The sequence below is a fragment of the Anopheles bellator genome, chromosome 2, assembly GCF_943735745.2.
Source record: "Anopheles bellator chromosome 2, idAnoBellAS_SP24_06.2, whole genome shotgun sequence".
Taxonomy (NCBI): domain Eukaryota; kingdom Metazoa; phylum Arthropoda; class Insecta; order Diptera; family Culicidae; genus Anopheles; species Anopheles bellator.
In genome coordinates, this window is record NC_071286.1 from 2,532,961 (window position 1) to 2,553,800 (window position 20,840).

Below are 20,840 nucleotides of genomic sequence, written 5' to 3' on the forward strand. Positions count from 1 at the left end.
TTTTTTTATATTCACAAACATCTTCCCAAAGCAGCTACAACGGAAATAACGCGTACTGTTCGCTCACAAACTTGTGGATCACTTGAAAATTGTCAGCAAATCCATGAGATTAAAACATCTTACAATTCCAATCATACGTTGGATAGCAAATAATCGTTTATTAACTCAAAGAATACGCTTAACCTGCAGCGACAATTTCGGAGTGCAGTGGCACAATCATGTCTGTTTAGTACAATCCTTCGAAGTAGTGCTTGTCGGATTCATGAATCCGTTCCAGCACATCGTCGATCGTTGCGTCCGGGAAGCGATCGACCCACGAACGAATGTAGCCCGCAAAGTTGGCATCGTACGTTTTCAATCCCACGTTGCCAGTGTTCGGTTCAATGGTCGTGTTCGACTGTACGAAGATTTGGCGTGGCTTTTTATGCAGCAGCACAATGTCACGCCACTTGGCCCACGGGTGCAATCCACCCTCCGATACCTCCGAGTACTGGTCGTACATCTTGGTGGCGGCCGTCACATTACCAGTCGATTTGTAAAACTGCAGCTTCAGCAGAAACATTCGGATCGCTTCCTTGCCGACCGTTTCAATCTTGCTGCGTTCGAACGTCAGGAGCAGGTTTTTGCCCTCTTCCGTCTCCTTAACCGTAACCAGGCCTTCGCCGGCTTCCAGCAGCACCTTCATGATGACGAACCGGGCCTGGTAGTGAGCCTGGAGCCACGCTTTCTGGGCGGGATTGTACAGTTCCATCGCAACGCCGACGCCTCCCCAGACCAGCAGCAACCAGTTAACGTAGATGATGTTGGAAATTTCTTGCTCGTCCGTGTGGCCAAAGACTTTCAAGATATCGCGGTTCAGACTAAGATACAATCCAACCGCTTCCGCCCGACACTCCTCGTACGATGAGCCTAGCGACTTGAACTTGGAGTCATACGTTTCGCCCGGTTCGTACCAACAGTCGACCGATTCACCGGTGAGTGGACTTTTCAATTTGCTAAGGTCGAAGTTGTGTTCGCCCTTTTCGTTGATACGCAGCAACTTGCCACTACCGTGACCGAGCAGCTCATGCAATCCTACTTGTACCTCGAATGAAGCCGCTTTGTACTTCTTCATCAGCGCTTGGTCTTCCTCCGAGAGAAAAGGAATCGCATCGGTTCTGTTCGTGCAGGCTAGTACGTTGCCGAGCGACACGTTCTTGAAACCTTCGTCCTGCCGAATTTCATCATCTGAAATTTTACGGAAAATTAAATCAATCGGTAGTTCTACATTCATTACCTTGTCCCCGCGAAACGGAACCTACAGTTGGGAATATTGATGCCACAAGGAATGCCTGACCCGGCGAATGTGAGCACATCTAGCGATGTAAAGTCCGGCTTCAGGTAGGAATCTTTCTCGTAATCCTCCCCCCATGGCAGTAGTCTGATAAAGTTCTCGGCATTCGCCACCAGTTCACCAAACTTGGCCGACATCTCTTTGTTTACCATGGCCACAAACCCTTCGAACTCCCCGCGCGGCCCAACCGGATCCCGGTACGTTTCAATGAACCCTATGTACGTTTCAATGACCGGACCCTTGTCTTTGATCCAGTACCGGGAGCCCGTCTTGTGTGCATCCAAGCTTCCCTCCCGGAAACTCTCCACGTACGCCTCAATCATACGCTCTTGGTTGCCGTTCGCGCAGTGCTTCTTCGCTTGCTCCAGCTCGTCGGCCACCATGCCGATCAGTTCGCGGTAGTCACCCCGAGTGATCTTAAAAACGCACCCCTTATACTCCTCAGGAGTCCGCGTTAAGCCTTTCTTGTCGCCCTCCTCACTCGAAGCGAGCTTTATGTCGTATACAGTTTTGCCCGCCGCGTCCACCGTCTTGAACGTGCGGCAAATGTACGCCTCGAACTTCTGTTCCTTCATCCACTCGCTGATCAGCTCCGTGTCCTCGTGCGTTACATTGCTGGAGAAGTACGTCGTAACGCCGGTATCGCACAGCCCAAGAGTTTTCACGCGTTCGGTAAGCACAAAGATGGGCCCCTTACTCCTGTTCCAGAGGGAACCGATAAGGTCGTTGTTCGCAGCATACGCAGCCGAACCCTTCACGATCCGCTCAAATTTGTCCTCGTCGAGACTGGGCAGGATCTTGCTGTCCCCCATGCCCTTGTAGTTACCGGCATTGGCCAGAAACCCGCAGGCGTACACGAGAAAAGCCTAATTCGGTTTAGCGAAAACAGAAATAAAGTAATTTACGATATTACAGTTAATGTTTACAATGCCTAGGGCGGAACGTAGATAAGATAAACGCCTTTCAGCGGGGCACAGAGGGATATGTAAACTTACGGTGAACTCATCGTCGGACACGCCAGCAGCGAGAGCAGATTTCTTCAAATCTTCCACCGACTCGGCCAAGAATATGCGATGCAAGAGCGAGAATATGAGCGGCGATTCCGGGCTCGATTGAACCAGCGCAATCAGTCCTCCCGTCCAAGATGCCTACGTAAAACGAACGATCGAGTGGAAAGCGTGAAAATCAGGATTTTAAAACAAACCGCAGGCCTTAAATGGGGTGGCTCATACCTTGCTGAAGTAGTGGGCATATTGTTTCTCCTTCTCCGTTAGATTGTTGAAGGCGGTGGCACAATCGAGCTCGACAATCGGCTGTGTGTTGGGAAGCACATACTGGGCTTTGTCCGACATCTTTCGCTTTCCTACGGCTAACTTTTTGCTAATGCGCACACGAAAACACTTTCTGCCAACGTTAACGGCACAGTAAACAAAAAAACAATGCGAAAGAAAAGATAAATTCCACAGCGAAAATTACAACCGGACGGCGAATGATGAGTAAGCAATAACTTGCCGGTAGAAGCGGCCGCATCACAGCAAGGCAAGTCACAGCAAGTCACAGCAAGCCGCTCGCTTGCTTGCACAAAACTCGCTTTCTTGACAACGCGTTGCTCAAACAGCCGCCCAAAATGACGGCGGCCGCCCAAATGACAGCGGCCGCATAGCGTTCGCGCGCTTTCTCGGGCCGGTATTTAGTTTTGGTTTCGCGCAGTGTGTTGTGGTTTTGCGGAAAACGAGTGAAAATTCCTGTGAATATGGTGTCTATCGAAACGATACGAGAGCAGTTCGACGAACTGGGCATCGAACCGTCGGATGAGGTGGTCAACGCATGTAAGTCTCTTCTTTGCAAAGATAACTGCCTCTGCAAGCAAAGATAACTGTCGATAACATGTTTCTTGCGCCCTTTCCAGGCATCACAATCTGCCTTAACAATGGCATTAACGATCCGGTAGAATTTGTCGAGCAATGGATGGCGTATAGTGTGTCGAAACTAGGCGGTGCCGAGCCCACGGTGGCCTATCTTAACGACATGGAAGCACATGAGTACACGGGAAAGGCGCGCAAATTAGGCAAAGCGGCTACCATCGTCGGTGGCACTGCAAGCAGCAACGCCACGCCGCGCATCGACCCGAAGGTGTCCAAATTGACAACGTATCGTAATGTGGATTCAGCCGAGCAGGACGTACTGGAGATGTACGGGTGCGTGACACCAAAGGTAGGCGCTACTGAATTTAATTCTGCGAACGGTCATTTCATTCGAACTGCTATTGTTTTACACAATCGCACTAAAATTTCCTTGGAATTCAAAACAACGTTACAGATAGTAGAAATATTATTTCCTTCCCGTTATTAGCTTGATAATTGCTTGAAATTGGCCAAGAGTTCGCAGAGTTGGATTGCAATAACAATTGTTGTCGATCAGAAGCGCGAATGCACCATGAAGAAGCAGCACCACCATTGGATTTGTGGAATCAAAACAAAGAAACGTGTTCCACCTACTTCCAACGGACCCATCGTTGGCCCCTCCGAAATATGCTACAAAGGAGGTCACGTCGGTAAAGAATGAGCAAAAAGAAGCGCGTGCCGTAAGGCACTTTTACTGGCCCCATGGCAAACTGCAGCAGCGTAGTGCACTGCCCTCAGAAGAGAATGGGCGATAAATCGAAAGAATGCTCCACAACCCCTGGCTCCATTATCTGCGGCTTGAACGGGGCCGGAAACGAAGGAGAGAAGATGGTGTGAAGTTCGTAGAAGCAACCATTTCCTTTGCGCACTGCTGCGAAACATTCTCTTTCGTGACCGTTGCCTGAGCCAAAGCCATATTCCGTGGCTCGATCGAACACACGAGGGCTCCTCCGTGGGTTTTATTGAATTCATGGGTGCCAACGAGGGGGTAACTCACTACCAAAGGTGGCCTGCAGAAACGATTCCGGGCCAATTCTGCGAAGCCCCCCTACCGCTCGATGCAAATCACTTCGCCAAATAAGCTGCGATATGAGACAACGGCGTCCAACGCTGCGGGTAGCCCTGCGATTGCCGTGGGATAGGTCGGACGAAGGAAGGCGATGCAATGCTACATTTATGGTTCCGTTTTATTTCATAACTCCTCGCATCTCTTTAAATCCGCCTGCAAGCCTCGTCGGCCAGAGAAAAGCGATGCGTCTTATTTACCACCCTGATTGACGCTTAGTTTGGTTCGCATCGGGTGGTACCCTTCTAAGGATCTTCTGGCCGAGGGGACAAACCTCGTACCTCGTTAATCCTGAGTGCACTTGATTGAATTTTTATTGAATGCACAAAAAACGAAACATTTTAATTAAAAGTGCAAAAAGGCGGATCTATGGTCTATAAATGGGTATACTATCTCATTATAATGTTCGTGAGGATGTAGTAAAAGGATGATTTTTAAAAATTTCGTTTTTTACGACAGTCTATGGCCCAATCACGATCATAACGAGCACACTTCTTTATCCATCTGCGGGTTCGCGATCATGATCGACGTGTAGATCATTGCCCTCTTTGAAAACAGAAAAAAACATAGTTGGATTGCTTCAATCATGCCAAACAGTCTTCTTTTGCTGCATTCGCCGATTTTCAATGTCTGCAGGAAAGAGGGGTCCGAAAGGCAGTTCAAATGGGAACCATACTTTGGCTCCTAGTGGCGATCCTCTTCGATTCAATCCAATCAATCGGCGTACAATTACCCTCAGTCGAAGTTGCTCCGTTTCTAACCCGTTTGCTGCGAACAGCGAGAAGGTTTCTTGTCTACTGATGCGTTGAGTTCTTTGGTTTACATCTCCTCGACGTACTAACAGAATGGTTCGTCTGGTGGTGTTCATGTCAAACTCTGTGTTACTACAGACCCTTTGCTGGCTCAGCAATGTCCACGACACAACTCGATCGTAGTAGTCCCTTCATGCTGGCTAGGGCGTCTCGAGCTTTTCTTATCTATGAAATACTTGGCCAGGGGTTGATGTTTTAGCATTCCCTTTAGACCACGGGCCAGCGTGACGAGAGCATCAACATTGGCTGACTGGCCTGGCAACCCTCTGGGATGAACGCTCCGGTAGAAGCCATCGAACTTTTCTCGCTGCACCCCTACACGCTCTTTCGTTTCGTCTTTGTCCGTTTGGTTTTTTTGGCTTTAAATCTTCTCGTTTTCTTTCGAGAACAGCGCGAGAGGGCGACCAGAGAAGAAAAGTGTTGTTGGAGTGAATTTCTTCGTCGTCGTTGCTTTCTGGTACAGCCACGGGGAAAGAAACTGGTAATGGTTCTCTTCCTTCTCGATCTTTCAGCGAACGGAATCGAGCAACCGCGGCTCCTTCCCTCAACCGTGGTGGTGTGCCCTCCGGATATTCGTCCGAATCACCCTACACCCCACGATGGCCTGTAATAGTAAGAGCGCCTTTGTGTGCTATTCTGTAACTCTGGCTGATTACTAGTTACACGGGCGAAGAAAATATTGTTCTATGATATATTGTTAAATCTGTTTTGTTTTTGGAATAACGACAAAGAGATCACTTTAGCGATCAAACGATCCCCGGGGAGTTGAGAAAAACATCGATTGCGCATCATCATTTCGACCGCTCTGGCGAGAGAGAAAGATCATCGAAGCACAAGGATGGAAAAGCGCGCCTCTCGCTGCCACCGAAACGGGGTAATTGTGCTGTGGGCAATTTCGTATCATTTATCTACCTACTCGATCCTCCAAAGCCACGGCGGGGATGATCGTTGAATGTGTTTTTGCGTTCGCTCTAGGCTAACAATTTGCGGTTCCCCGGCGGACCGTCCACCCTTTGCCCGTTCTCACGCGAAAAGCGCGTCTTTCCTGCTGCTGACCAGCTAACAGTTGCGCGCCACCCTTCACGGACATTGGCCGCTAGAGCCCTTATGCTATGGGGCCTCTCTCTCTTTCTCGTAGCGCAAAGAACGCGTCTGTTGGTGGACTTGCGCTTGGGTTGGTTGGGACGCGATGGTCAAGAATCTGTGCCCGCACGCTCACCACAACACGGTGGCCCTTAAGCCGCAACTTAAGATTGTGTGGAAAGAGCGAAAAGGCGAGTCCAGCCGTAGTACTGCGTCCATTACAAAATTAACGTTACTCTCGACGCGGCCGCCTTGCGTAACTAAGAATCTTGCCAAAGGTTTTTTTTTTCTTTTCCCTGCCCGGTCAACGATCGCCGCGGACACCGCTGTTCCGTTTCGGTGTGTCCGGAGCCAGAGAGCACTTCAGGTGTGTGCACGCAACATGGGAATGTGTTTGTTTGTTGGTTTCGGCCTAGGTTGCCAATCGATGGCGTCCATTCTGTGTGATGTGTTTGTCGGGCCTACACCTGAGAGTGTCCGATCATGTTACGAGATCGGTTCTTACGACGACGCTACAACGAGGGAGGGATGATGCCTTTTATGATCGCATAGAATTTTCTTGTGGCCAAAATAATTGAAGAAAATAAACTCTAAACCTTGTCTACTTTCATTCCCTTAGTGGGTCGTCCCTTGGACACAAGAAGATGATGCTACTTGCCACCGATCGATCTCTCTCTCCGTTTACCAGCCGAACGCCGCAGGAAGTTCGAAAACTGGCCATTTGGGGTGGCGATTTTGCAGAGCCACCACGCCGACCCTTGATAGGGGCCGCGTTTTGTGGAACGCTGCTGAACAGGTACGGTGCCCAAGAAGAAGGGATCCTCGGGGTCCATATAAACGCGCTGTGACGCGCTTGTTGTGCTGGGCGGTAAATAAGCGAGTTTCGAGCATCGTTTTTTTCACGGACCGAGTTCAAAAGGAATCTTATGTACTGACCACAAAAAAACGCACACCACAGGGAACGAGAGAGGGACCAAAGGATAATCAAAGCCCGCGGGAGTAGTAGTAGTAGTGAGCGCACGCGTGTGCTTATTTTGCCACAAATCTCTTTCTACCTGAGGTTTGGTGCTTCGGTGTGTCCTGGTTCTCTGTGTTCCGATTTATGTTTCTCAAATCTTTTCAGCGGACCGACGGACGCCGCGCGGCTTAAGAAGGGAACGGCGGCCGTGTGCGGTACTTTGGAAAGTAAACATCGTCGCACACACTCACACACACCGGTCCAAAGTTAAGAAGCCGACCACCGATCGACTGTGTTCGTGGTAACTTTCTTAAGGCGTTCTGCGGCGGTCTGCGGCGTACGGTGGCGGGGGTCCAAACGTGATGAAATCCCTCGCTCTGGCGTTTGCGTGCTTCTTGTGCGCTGCGGTTCCGCGGAACATTATTTTTCGCTGATTTGGCAATAAAATTGCCGCGCGCGCGCTGTTTTATTCGTTTTGCGTTTGCCACCGTCGCTGAGTCGTGGCCAGCAGCAAATTGGGGCCGTTTTTCCTCATTTTTGTGCCCGGCAGAAATGTAAGCGCTGTAGATTAGGAGGGAATAGTTCAGTTTATGGGCAGAGTTTAATTTTATTTTCCAATTTCGATCCAACTGCGCTCGTACTCGTGGGACCCGCATTTCTATATGAGTCGGGGATATCTCGGTTTCTCTCTCGCCCGACCGTTGAAAATGGAAGCAATTGTTTGTGGCTACTCTTTGCTTCCTCCCGCGGCCATAATTATTCCTGGTAGTAATTTACTCACGGCCTTTGGACCCCTTTTCCCATTCTTCCACCCATTCTCAAGCTCTCTCAGGCGCTTCACGATGATCGCGCCCGGTGTGACTTCCCGCGGGAGGTTCTTGCTGTTGAAGCATCATCGCTGTTGCTGTGGTGCCGCGTGTTTTGAGCTTTGCTTGCTGTTGAGCCGTGCCGAGGCTACCTTTCTTCTCCACCGGCTCCTCCGCGTCACAACAATCTACCTTCCTTTAACATAGCACACACAAACACACGCTCATACATAATTTCAATCCAGCGTGGCGTAGGGAATACCCAGCGAGAAGGAATCAAGCCGCGCAAAACGTCGTGAGTTGGGGGCTTTCGCGTGCCTCTAACCCCCGAGCGCCAAGCTGTGAATCTGCGGAGACGAAAAGTAAGGAACAAGAAACAACTTCCCGCTGTGGCCACCATACAACATGGGTGTTGTGCCTTCATTTCTTTAGCACCGGCGCACACACAGTCGCACGATCCCTGGGTTGGCTGGCCACAATGATATTGTAACTCTTTTTGTAGAGTTCAAAATTTCTTTCTCGGCTTCGGCAGTCTCCCTCACACAAACACGGCCGTGCCAGGGTCACGCACCGCCGTGTAACCACTGGCCGCGGCCGTCCCGAACGAATACCACCTCTGGGCCCTGGGCCCTGGGCGGGACGGGTAGTGGTCATCCGTCGTGACCACCGTCACAAGTTGTTGATTTCTTCCTTCCCCTGCCAAGAGCGAAGCCTGAGCGAAGGAGCGCCCCCGAGCCCCGCAAGAAGCAGCGCCCCGCGCGAAAGAGTCAGGAGATACATCATAAAACAACAGAAGAATCCATCATCCGACATCAACCTCTCTCGGGCATCGGGAAAGAAAAAACAAAGACTCGAGAAAACCACCACCGAATGGTTTCAGGTTTATTATGTTGCCGATAAAAGAAAACGACGCCGGGCGCGAGGCGCACTCTCTTGCGCAGAAGAAAAAGAAGGGCCGCGCACAGGGGGTGTAACGGACACACGGCGACGGAACACAGCCGCCAGCAGCGTATGATGAAGAAAAGGCGTTACATTTGAATGCGATTTGGCTCAATTTGAATCTTATGTTTAAAGCAACCGAGGAGGGGACACGACTCTTTGGAGAGGTGGATACGGCAAGAATAATGGCATCAACAGTGCAGCCAACATCCTTTCTGAGACTCGGGGTCAACATCTTGACGATCTACAGAGTGCTACTGGCATAATGTTTCAAGTATCTTGATTAGCTGGCTCAAGGAGTCACCTTCGCAGGGTTGATCGTTTTTGTTCGTTTTCGGATTATGTCTCAGCTCGAACCGTAGAAAGTCAATAAACTTGGCGTCGATCATTAGCCAGCATGGATTATTAGACGCAGAGAGCTTCTGAGACTTTTTCTCCATTTACCTATCTACCCTGCCCAGTCAACTTGGAAACACCACCATACGCACCCGTCCGTACGTTTGGACCGAGATACGATCCCAATATCGATCGTATTTATGCAAATTTATTCGATAAAATCCTTTTTCCAAGCTCAACGGCCAATTGTGCCGTTCTGCGAATGTTATAAAAAGGAAGTGACCTCCGTTTGTTGGTCAATATTATCCGATACTGGGTATAGAAGGTAAAGTAAACTATTCTTTCACTATTCTGGGACGCGTTGCTGGTCTATCAAAACATCTTCTCGCCATAGACGGTTCTCAAGAGAAGCTATCGATTTAGAGAAAACTATCCCAACTGTAGAACGGCAACGCTCTCCTCCGAAGAAACACCCGGTCCGCGAGGGGTCCGTTGGCGGATGTTGGCCACGAAACAAAAAATCTCGATTTAGTTGCATGACGTAGCTTTATTTCGGAAGCTAATCAAAGTATTTTTTTTTCTACACAAACGTCTAGCGCCCTCCGGTAGATCGTGCTCTTCGACGGAGCATCCGGAGTTTTTCGTAACGTTTATTTCATTCGCTCTTCCACACAACAATGGTGGCGTGGCTACCGGCGTGGTGCGGTGTTCGCGAAAGATGTATTCTTTCTCAGTTCCTTCCCGTCGTATGTCTACTACTTGGGGCATCACGCCAAGGAGGGAGATTGCGCAGAGATGATGGTTTTTAAGCGGCCAACGTTGCTGACGTCAGGGAGTCAACACAGCCACGAACATAGCACGGATTGTTCGAATTGTGTGTGGCTCTTTTCTTAACGGCCGGGGTTTGCTCAAATCGTACACAAATTTAGGCAACATTACTGCACTGCAGTTGTTCGTTTGTTTGAAACTTTCTTTCGATGATTACGTGATTTCGATGAAGCAATTACGTGAACCATGGAATCACTTCAAACATTCAAGGACCTTCCGTCTAGAAAGCCCACCGTGCTCGTATACAAAAGTAGCAAAAGTAACGTCATATGAAGAAATCTACCTTCTTGGTTTCATTCTGACCGGTGGCCAACTAGACCTATATGTACTGGTTTTGCTCGACGGATTCAACTTGTTCTTGGACGTGGTCAGGGGTCATTGCATTATTTTACAACAAACTGTATCTGGCGCAGTTCGATCGGCCTCGTGCTTGTTAGACAACACAGGCCGTTCCGTTTTAGTTGTTAGTTAGTTGTTAGTTGTTCCGTGTTGGTTACTTCATCCTAATTGTGGAAGATGGCTTTTACTGTTTTATTGTTTCACATTCCAAATTTAATTCATTCATTCGTTTACATTCATTATTTAATTATAACTCGACCAAAAAAGAACTGTCCTGTAAACAGGTCTGTGACAGATGGATTTAAAAAATATGTTATCGAAGAAGACCAAAACCACCAAGAAAAAATCTTTACTCTAGACCTGGATTTTGTAGCACTTAACCCGATTCCTCGTTCGCCAAGGAAGCGATTTGCTGGAATTGTAACAACGGAGAAAAAGGGCGCAAAAGTTGCACACACCTGCGCAGAAGAGCGAGAGGGCCTCGCTTTGCCACCATCGAAGCACCCTGTGGCTATGTAGTTTACGATTGCTACCACAGCACACAACACCAAGGAAAGTCTGTATACGTACACAAACGCCAGCCTTCGTGGTCACGGACACACGGGCAAGAGAGTGGCTCGCTTTTACTCCATGCGTTTTGCTGGCGTCCGCTTCTCTATCGGCTAGAACGAGATGCAATATATCCGACAGGCATGGGTTATAATGAACACATGGGCTGAAAAGTCCCGGGTCTAACGTATTAATGACGCTAGTGGAATGATAGTGTGTGGCTCGTGAGGGAGATTACGTTGATGAATAAATCAAACTTTGACCCGAAAAAACCGCGTTCCCCCTTAGACCCGGGACTGTTCAGCCCATGTGTCATATGACGGTTCGACCTGTGACCAGTGTATGACACTGGAGAAAGACGGGAAAGGGAAGCGGCACCGCGCAATTACGATGCAAAACAGCGGTCGTTTCATTCGCACTTGAGCGCTAGACCACTCGCTTTTACTGGTACGCCATGTTTTCAGGAGGAAAAGAGAGAGAAAGCGCTGGTGGTACAAACCGCTGAACTGCTTGAGGCGAAGGTGCGCAGCGATCTTAACTCTCTATGTAAATCTTAACCTGTGTGCGCCTCTTGAGCACATAAGCGACTGCGCTGGTATTGGTGAAAGGCAGCACACGAACCGTTGAAACAGAGTAGCGTCGCTATGTGAGAGGCTGGAGAAAAATCGGCCGACTCAGTTCAGCGTCGTCCGCAGTGTGCTTCGTGTGTGAAAATGGTTCTTCTCTCCAGCGAGATGGATTCAAAAGGCGGCTTTTGGTGCTTTGTTCCCTCGGCACATCCACGAAGCGGCACTTTTGCGAATGTGGCCCTACGACCGGAACGATAATCTGATGGCGCGCGTGTGCCTAGTGCCACTGGTTCACTGTTTCAAAACCGAAGAAAATGTGATGAAAGTCTAGTGTTCCAAGAAAGGTGAGACCCCCGAATTAGTAGGAATTCCTGATTTCAATGGCGCGTTACCTTGTGCATATTACCGTTGCTCAATTTTGGACCACTTCGATGGAAAATGGCTGAATAGCGCAAAAGTGCGGTTATGAAAAAATGGCTGCCACTTCGGAGCGAAGTAACACGCCAGGGCACGGTGGCGAGAGGGCAAGCTCGCGCTCGACAGCAAATTGGCCGCGTCGGTATTCGGAGTGTTCTCCATTCCACCAAACGCTGTCTTTACTCTTCTTTATTCGTACAGCGGCGCGCTCTGTCACGATCGCGGACCGAAGCCAACGGATTGGCAAAAGCAAGACTCGGGCCGGGCGGGCGGGCAGCGTCTAGCGTCGTAACCGCCGTGCTGAGATTTCTTTGAGTTCACGCACACACCCGAAACCGACGATCCTGAGCACCACCGTTTCAAAGCGATTTTCAGGCGTTGACCGCCAGCTAGCCTTTTGACGGAAGGCTAGCTGGCGGAACACGATGATCCTTGAAAATCGATACAAAGAAGAATCGGCAAAGCGGCAGCCGATCAAGAGTCCTTCTTCGGGGTGGTCATAGTAGGCGGGGTGTAGTGAAAAGTGAACGGAATCAGAAATCGTTCGGCGTGAAAAGTAAAATTTGCATTTTGCATGCTGGACAATAGGCAGCGCGCGTCCGTTATTTTCAAATCGTGCAATTCAGCACAAAGTGGGGAACTCTCTCTCTCTCTCTTCACTCTCCGCCACTCGGCATATTGTATCGCGTGGCGCGCGCGTGTGTGTTCTAATTCGATAGTTACTGGTTCCGTACATAAGCCACCGCGATGATAATGGTGTTGATAAGCGATCGATCGTCATTAGCACGCGCGAACGAGATGGTACCAGTGTACGTTTCTCTTTTGCACTAACAAAATGCGCGATCCGTCGGCGCAAGCAAGCCACCCATTGTCGACGGGCACAGCGTGGTGTTTGTGTATTTTTATGCCCCAGCGTTTTAGACAGAGCGCAAAGTTCTGGTGTGTATTCTGGCTCCAGTTCGTGGAGCCGCGCCGGGTGAGCATCAGGCTGTGTGTTCCCCTTGTGTCTTCTGATTACATTTGCCTCAATTAAATCATCCTTCTCAAAACGACGACGACGACAACGACGCGAAGGACAGTGGTAGCGCGCGTTGAGACATTTGTGCGGAAACCAGCATTTTTTGTTGTGTAGAGGCACGCGTGAAAGTGTGATAAACGCTGAGCAGTAGGAAACGACACTGTATTCTGTGGACCGATAGCATAGTGGAAAAGAAGTGCGCGAATCTCTTCCACTGACCACCACTGGGTGGTGAGAGTAACATGTGGTGCTACATCTTCTTCCGTTATCGACAATGTTTTCCATGTTACACTACTCTCCATTACGAATGAAAAAATGGCTTCGCATATAATTTGGTGTGTTCTGATTGCTTCGTGCACTTGTGTACGTGAGCTGTGTTTGCGTCACTGGCAATGGAAGATTGTGCTTCGCTCTCTGTAATGTTATGACACCACAAGACGCGCGTCCATCGGCTCACCACAGAGGGGACACGTGCACGCGAACGCAAACGTTCATCTGCGCACTCCATCTCATCAAACGCGATTAGAGATGATTTTATACTACGCCAATGCGCGCTGCGCGCGCACACGGTGGATGACCCCGAGTGATTGGACACGCACACATACCAGCAGATTTTGCCGCACGCGCGGGCGCCGGCTGCTTGATTGCTCCGCTCTGCTGGCTGGCTGAGCCCTGTTGGAAGAGGTACAGCGCGCGCAGCAGTCTTCAACTCATACATGACGATGACGAGAGGAGGTTACAGTCAACGATGATGTGTTGATGGTGATGCCCCAGTTAACCATCATTTCATGATGAAGGCGACCCCGAGGACGATTATTCTTAGTTGTGTATCGCCATCACCCACTTTCGGCAGCCAAAGGTAACCAGCATCGTGTGATTGGCAAGGAATCGATACTGTCACTTAACAGTCGCGCAGAGTAAAGTTTTTGCTTTTCTAGGTATTTTCTCCTGCGTGTTCCTGCGGCTCACACTTACTCCGCGCGAACACAACGGCGCCTTATATTCTTTTGCCTCCCACTGGAGAGAACGAGCGAGAGAGAGAAGTTTGTTGGATTCGGTCATACAGCATTCTTCTACTAAGAGGGAAAGAGATACCCAGATCTAGTGAGCTGGAGCGAGTGGCCGAAAGGGAGATACCTTGGTTAGCGGCGTTATTGACGGCGACGATCCCTTCTTCGTGTAACGGAACGTCGCGTGACAACAACATTGCCGATGGAGAACCGATTCTCAAGAATATCTTTTTGTCTGTTCTGGTTTGGCATAAGATAGTTGCTTTGTTAGTAAGTCTATGCCGCGAACGAGTGAATGTTGAGTTATATTGAGATAATTAGATTGCAATTTACTATCGTGTGTACGGCTTGCGAATAGTTGTGAAGGGCCCCGTTTGGCGCGATCGCAGCAACCTAGGACCTCGAGGACGAGAAGCTATGATGTGCGGTGCTTTCTTCCAGCAAAAAACGGCGCCATATTTGCCATTGCGCGGCGGCCCTAACCTGGATGGTTGTCATGTTTTTTCCCCTATTTTGTTCTTTGTGAAATTTAAAACGGCCTTTCTTATTTTTCGCTGACAACGATCGTGATCGTAATCGCCCGACGACCCCTTTGCTGAAGGATGATGTGAAGCAAGTCGGAGAAAAATGGTTACTGGTGGCCGGCCGGTCCCGCCATAGCACTCAATGCTACCCTTCCTTGTCCGCCCGTTGAACGGCTACTTACAACCGGCGTGAGGCAGCAAGTGTGTGTGGTTGTGGTTGTGTCTAGAGAACGAACAAAATGAGCGAAGGTTAAAAAAATGTGCTCGCTGCAAGACACGCAGGAAGTGGAAAATCGATTCGCTACGTCCGTGCGCCACGGAAAACAACGCGAACTGCTGCTGCGCGCCGCGTATAAACAACGACACAGATCTGTAATAACAGGCTTGTGAAAAGGCGCGCACAACTATCATTCGAATCGGTTCGCGACGCGGCCACGCGTTCGATGGTTGGTATTTTTCTCCTTCCCTAGTCACGGCCAGCAGCAGCAACAAGTCGGGGCTGAAACTTTTCTTGCACATCATCGCCGTATCTCGCTCCTGAGGCGCACAGCCGGCCATCTTGTCGTGCGGTGTGTGCCGGGGAATGTGCTGACTGACCGCCATTATTTCTCCGTTCTTTTACACACATTGCGCCGACTTCGTCGGTGAGTATCGGATAAGGCAGGAAAACCCAAGAAACTGGCCACGCGCGAGTATCTATCTGTGACTGGCTCTGTACGTGAGGAACGGACTCCTTCAATTAGAGGTAGGCAACACCGTTCTGTGCTTCCCTGGCAAAGCGACACCAAAACACGAAAGATGAGCAAAAGAAGCTGTGCTTCTGCTGCACCTACCAAGAGCCACAAGGTCAGTTACTTCGTAAGCTTTTTGTCTTCCGTCCGCACGGCGCGGCGTGGCAGAATCTCTGCATCCTCGTGCTGAGCACGCGACCAAAGGAAGACGGTAGGGGGAGAGAGCACTTTCCGCTAGATTTAATTGTAGGCCGAAAGGCTGGAACGAAAGAACTCGAAGCTGATGGATAAGTTTCTCCGATAACCCTTCGGTGGCCGGCTGGGGCATGGCTGGTTGACTGACTATAAACCGAGAGGAAGCTAGCTGCTCTTGTATTAGTGTTGCGCGTATCATTTAGAACGAAAGTTGAAACAAGAGCAGCGCCGCCGGCGTAAGAAAAGAACGATAAAAATGGGGTTAACGTAAAAACTATGAAGGCATCCGGGGGAGAGAGAATCGGCTCATACGCATCATATACTTAAAGGGGGAAACGACAGAGAGAGATATGAAAAGGCACAATTTCTTTGGCCAGGAAAACATGCAAAGAGAATGATTAAAAGTATGTGTGTGTATCTGAAAGAGAGAGACGACATCATCAAGCTGCTTGAGGGGAAAAAAGGATCGCAATCAAATAAATGCGGAGACGCCGCGCGCGACGCTTAAGATGCTTAAGATGGTCCTGGGCTGGGCTCGTCCGGCGGCCAGTGGCTACGGGCGCGGTGTGGCGGTCCAACCAAGTAGCCGCCTGTTAAATATTCTTGTGCCGAAGGTGATATGTGAAGGGTTAATTTTTTTTTCCACCAGATTCCGAAGCACAGAGAAGGGAATAGCAAAATAGCCTAGCGGGCGTCGTTGGAGCTTCTCTTTATAAGACGATTTTTTACTTCTTCTTCCAACTATATCTCAACTCTGTGCGCGTCCGTGAGTGGTTGGTTGGCTGGCTGGCCTGTGTTCGTTACCATGGTATGGTATCCTTGTTCTCTACAACTTGCTTGCTACTTGTTTTCCAAGCGTTAGGATCTATTGATTGTAGATCGGTTTGTGTTCCGTTGGATACGCGAAAAGTCGTGCAAGATTTGTATGCGCTTTCCTTTACTGTAAATGTTTTCCGTCAACGAATATATCAGTAGAGTGTTTGTGTGTTCCCGTTTTCGAAGAACGGGAAATACTAAGAACGCGCCAGCTCACAGGAAAAAAGGCTGATTGTTACTTTGTTGTTTTTTGCCAACAGCTTTTTTTGGTGCCCATCTAAGGTATCCGAGATCCCCTCCAATCTATTGCAACGTGCCTGTGTCTGAATGCGAGAGATTTTTACTATCGATCGAGTTCTCCATGAACAGCAGCGATAGAGAAAAAAGTAGTACCATACATTGCCTTCTTTTTCTTCCGTCCGTTAGCATCATCTTCCGGGCTCGTCACGAATTCGGTTTTGTTTTGTGCAAGGAAGAGAGCAAATACCACCAATTTCCTGCACATTTGCATCATCTTGTTGTGTGGGGAAGGTCGTCAACCTTCTTGCGTTGTTTCATCGGGAATCGGGAGCGATGGTGGAAAAGAGTACTTTAGGGAGCCCATCGTTCAGTTAACATAACCCCGGGATAGGGGAGCACTAATTTTGCTTTTCTTCGAATGGCTGTCATTAAACATTCTCGTTGTCCAATTTGAATGGTTTCTTTGAATTTTTGTCTCAGCGCGGATGTGGCGTGACACAGGAAGTGAATTTAATTTCTGCAATGTATTTAATTGTAATTGATTTTCAGCTTTACGCCCTGATTTTCTGAGACCCTGATTATCTACTTTGTTGTTCTTCACATAAGCGTTTCAGTATCACCAGCAGTACTTAGCAGCATATAGAGGATAATATTTCGACGGTTCATAATGGTGGTACGTTCTTTGTGCCCAACGGGAAGGGAGACCACAATTAATAGAGACCACACCCGGCTGTGTATAGTTAGGATTTATTACATTTCAAAAACCTTCCTTATAGCGTCCTCGTATTCCTCGTTAGAGAGCGACACATAGATTGTTGCTTTTACTTTTATCCGGAACGGTGCTTAATAGTTATGGCCCTTCTCGTGGGCAGTCATTAGCTGAATCTTTTCTCTTCTATTGAGTGTTGTGTGCTGGGGTGAGAAGTCAGAATAGTAACGAAAGTGATGAAAGTGATAAAAAAATATACCCATCCGCCATGGACTCCGATTACTTTCAATGGGTGTGTATCTAGTGCTTCACATTTTATTCAAAACTGTGACTAGATCCACACTCATTAAAAGTGCTCGTAGAATCCCGTAACCGGCAGCAGAAGAAACGTGATGAACCCAACTGATGACGGTAAAGTTGACCCAATTCTCAGAGGATATCGTCGTTTTGTGGCAGTTGAAAATACGCGTGGTAAAATCCTGGTGAAACCTTCCAAATTTCTCATCATAATTAAAACTAAGGAGGCTTTGTTATAACCGTAGTTGTGTAACCCGCTCGTGTCTGAGGCGCACGAAGTTGTTAAATGCTCTTCCAATTAAACCCGATGTCAAAACAATCATTCTTTATTATGCGTGTGTTAAACAATCCGGGCTCCTGGTTTCTCTGTCCCGTATTCTGTAGCCCGCTTCTTGCTCGTGTCGTGATCTGTTTCTTCGAGCGAACGACGATCATCATCTTAAGCCATAGGAAGGGCACGGGCCTCGTGACTGAAGTGTAGCATTTCAAAAGCCACCGCTTAGTTACATAATTCTCGGATTTTGTAAATCTCAAAATTCGTTTAATAGAATGCTGAAAAGAAAATAAGTAGCTGGCGTGCCATAGCTTGACTCGGCAGGAAACATCATCGTTGTCGTGAGCAAGTTAAATAAAAGACGAAATCGTGAACGTCCAACGTGGTCGAAAACATTGCACAATGAGTCGCAGTGCCATGCGCCATTATTTGCTGCGCGGCCTCTAACCTCTGGTGCATAGTTGCAGACGAGGTAAATGCACCACCAAAGTGTACTTGTGAGGCGTGATGCAGTTGCTCCTCGACCAGTGAGAGTATCCAGTGATCGTATAAAACCAAACGACAGAAGTGAATATTCGACCCACAAACGACCGCCGCGGGAGTACACAACTTTCTCCACTTTGTCGGCGAACATGTTTCTTCTAGTGCACGGTTTTTGGTTAAAGTTTCGTGACTAGATAACATGCTCGTCTATTAAGTCGAGATTAAACGTAAATATTGTGACTCCCGTGAGATTAATTGAAAAGTGTCTTCGTGTCCGTGAATCAGTGACATACGTTTAATTTTAATTTTTAAACGATTTATTTTAAATTTTTGATATCTGTTATTCTAAAACAAACATTTTATTTAGAAGCACGACCGTTCACATTCTAGAACCAGTAGCGAAGGGGGTGTAATCATATTTGCCATAAATTATCATGTTAAAAACATTGTAGTAAGCCAAATCTAACCCCCTTTTTCCCGTTTTATCTTGTTTTTGATAGGCAAGCAAAGCAGTCTCCCGTTTGCAACATACCAAAAATACACCAGACCGCGTCCGCGGCAGTCCGTTCGCCACCGTGACCTATTCGCCAATGTAAGTGATGAAAGTCAGCTTTTTAGTTTTATCATTGCTTTGTTCATTATAATTTTGCTTTATTTCCTATGTTTTTAGATCTACATCGAAGCATGAAAAGGATTCGGAAGATGCGAAGAGCAGCAAATCGGGTCAAATCGTGTACACGTACGGCAAGGCGCAACTGCTCAAGCAAATCAACTGGTTGCCAGCAGCATCATCCGGTGGTGAAGCAACCAATGACGGTTCGACAGATATTCCAACAAAGAGCAAAAACGGTGGAAGAGAAGCAGGAGGTCGTGGAGCGACGAAGGATACAGCTGGGCCACCGGGTGTGAAAGGAATAAGCATCGGCTATCAGGCGGGCCAGTTTGCTAACGAAAACAGCAAATATATGTTTGACTCGAGCTACGATCGGGTGATGATATTGAGCGATCGTATATACGAAACAGGATCGGCCATTTGCTATCGATTGGCACAGGAGGAACTTTGCCCTGCGACACAACAAGCCACGCTGGACGAAGGATCGTCTGAAGTGCATACACTACCGAACAGTGCGAATCACGCGATGGACGAAGATGATCGCACTAGCGATCGCGAAATGGTAAACTGGCTGGACGGAGTGAAGGTGCACCACGTTGACTACCCCAGCTCGGACACCATCCGTGTCTTGGGTAGGATAGTGGTTGAACCGAAAACTAGCAGCGCAGATAGTACCGGCGTATCATCAACGGCGGCGGCGGCAGGTCGCAGCAATGATCAGCAGCAGCACCGTCTTTCGATCGTCGATTTCGATGAGCACACGCTTCGCAACACGAAACTAGACCTTAGTCATGTAAAAGTACCGTGGTCCTTGTTTCCTGGGCAAACGGTCCTTCTAGAGGGTATTAATCCCCGTGGGACAATGTTTACAGTGCAGCGTGTGCATCACATGAGAAAGCTAAACCTTCCCTGCGCTCCGTCTACCCTCGATCGTCCCTTAAAGATGGTTATCGCCAGCGCACCGTTCACCGATCGAACAGATCTGCTGTACGAGAAACTCACCGGTTTGCTAGACTACTGCAGCACAGATCCGCCAGATGTGCTGCTGTTAACGGGCCCGTTGGCCGATGCTAATCGTCCCGTGTACAAGGAAGTAGCCGAAACATTCGACGAGTACTACGAGAAGATTGTCGGAACGATCATGAGTGCCGTTGGTTCGCGGACGGAGGTGTTTATCGTTGCTAACCACGACGATGTCAACAGTTCCTTCGTCTATCCCACGCCTCCGTACCGGGTCGCGAGCTTCTACAAAAATCTTCACCTCCTGCCTGATCCGTGCCTGTTCAGTATCGAGGGACTCGAGATTGGGGTGACGACGGTAGACAGTATCGGTCATTTGATCGAGAACGAATGCTGCTCGGTCGATGCCGGCGATAAGATCAAGCGAGCATTGAACTACCTCTTCCACCAGGCTTCGTTCTATCCTCTGAACCCACCAATGGAGGATATACCGCTGGATGTGGACATGCTGAACGATTTTGGCCGCCTAACGCGCGTCCCAAACGTAATGGTGTGCCCGAGTGCATTAAACCGTTTCATCAGGGTAAGTGAAGGTTTTCAAAATGTTGTCACAAAGGGTGGTGGGTTATTGTTCGTTTTCATCTCTCATTTTCATATTTTCTTGTATTGTTTAACTCATTTGGCGGAAGGATCATAACTCTTTTTTTTTATTATGTTATGTCTTGTTTGGGTCAGGAAATCAATGGATGTGTTTGCATTAATCCTGGTTTCGTCGAAGGCCACCAAACGCCAGACGGTGGCTCATACGCTAGACTGATTATTCATCCTCCCGTGGCCGATGCACCGGATGCACCAGTAGCAGCATCCTCTTCTACAGCATCCCCTGCTACACAGCAGAGGCCGCCACCGCCGCCTTCCAGCTACATCGCGTGTCAGATCATAAAATCGTAAAAAATAATAAAGTTTGATGAGCTCTTGTTGTGTAAAATTAATTGACATCATCTAAATTCCCGTTAGTGTATATCACCTGA

At 48.6% G+C, this 20,840-nt stretch overlaps 2 protein-coding genes across 2 annotated transcripts; one reads left to right on the plus strand and one right to left on the minus strand.

The window, feature by feature from the left end:
- Positions 1 to 143: 143 nt before the first annotated feature.
- Positions 144 to 2,835, minus strand: LOC131207628 (dipeptidyl peptidase 3). The gene is made up of 4 exons (XM_058200250.1): positions 2,566 to 2,835; positions 2,329 to 2,481; positions 1,302 to 2,199; positions 144 to 1,227 (listed from the first exon to the last, which is right to left on the minus strand). The coding sequence occupies exons 1-4, from the start codon at positions 2,683 to 2,685 to the stop codon at positions 227 to 229; spliced, it is 2,172 nt and encodes a 723-aa protein (XP_058056233.1). The 5' UTR covers positions 2,686 to 2,835; the 3' UTR covers positions 144 to 226.
- A 239-nt stretch (positions 2,836 to 3,074) lies between these two features.
- LOC131211794 (DNA polymerase alpha subunit B) lies at positions 3,075 to 20,760 on the plus strand. Its single transcript, XM_058205414.1, has 5 exons — positions 3,075 to 3,162; positions 3,243 to 3,547; positions 18,737 to 18,828; positions 18,907 to 20,392; positions 20,545 to 20,760. The coding sequence occupies exons 1-5, from the start codon at positions 3,087 to 3,089 to the stop codon at positions 20,758 to 20,760; spliced, it is 2,175 nt and encodes a 724-aa protein (XP_058061397.1). The 5' UTR covers positions 3,075 to 3,086.
- The last annotated feature ends 80 nt before the right edge of the window (positions 20,761 to 20,840 follow it).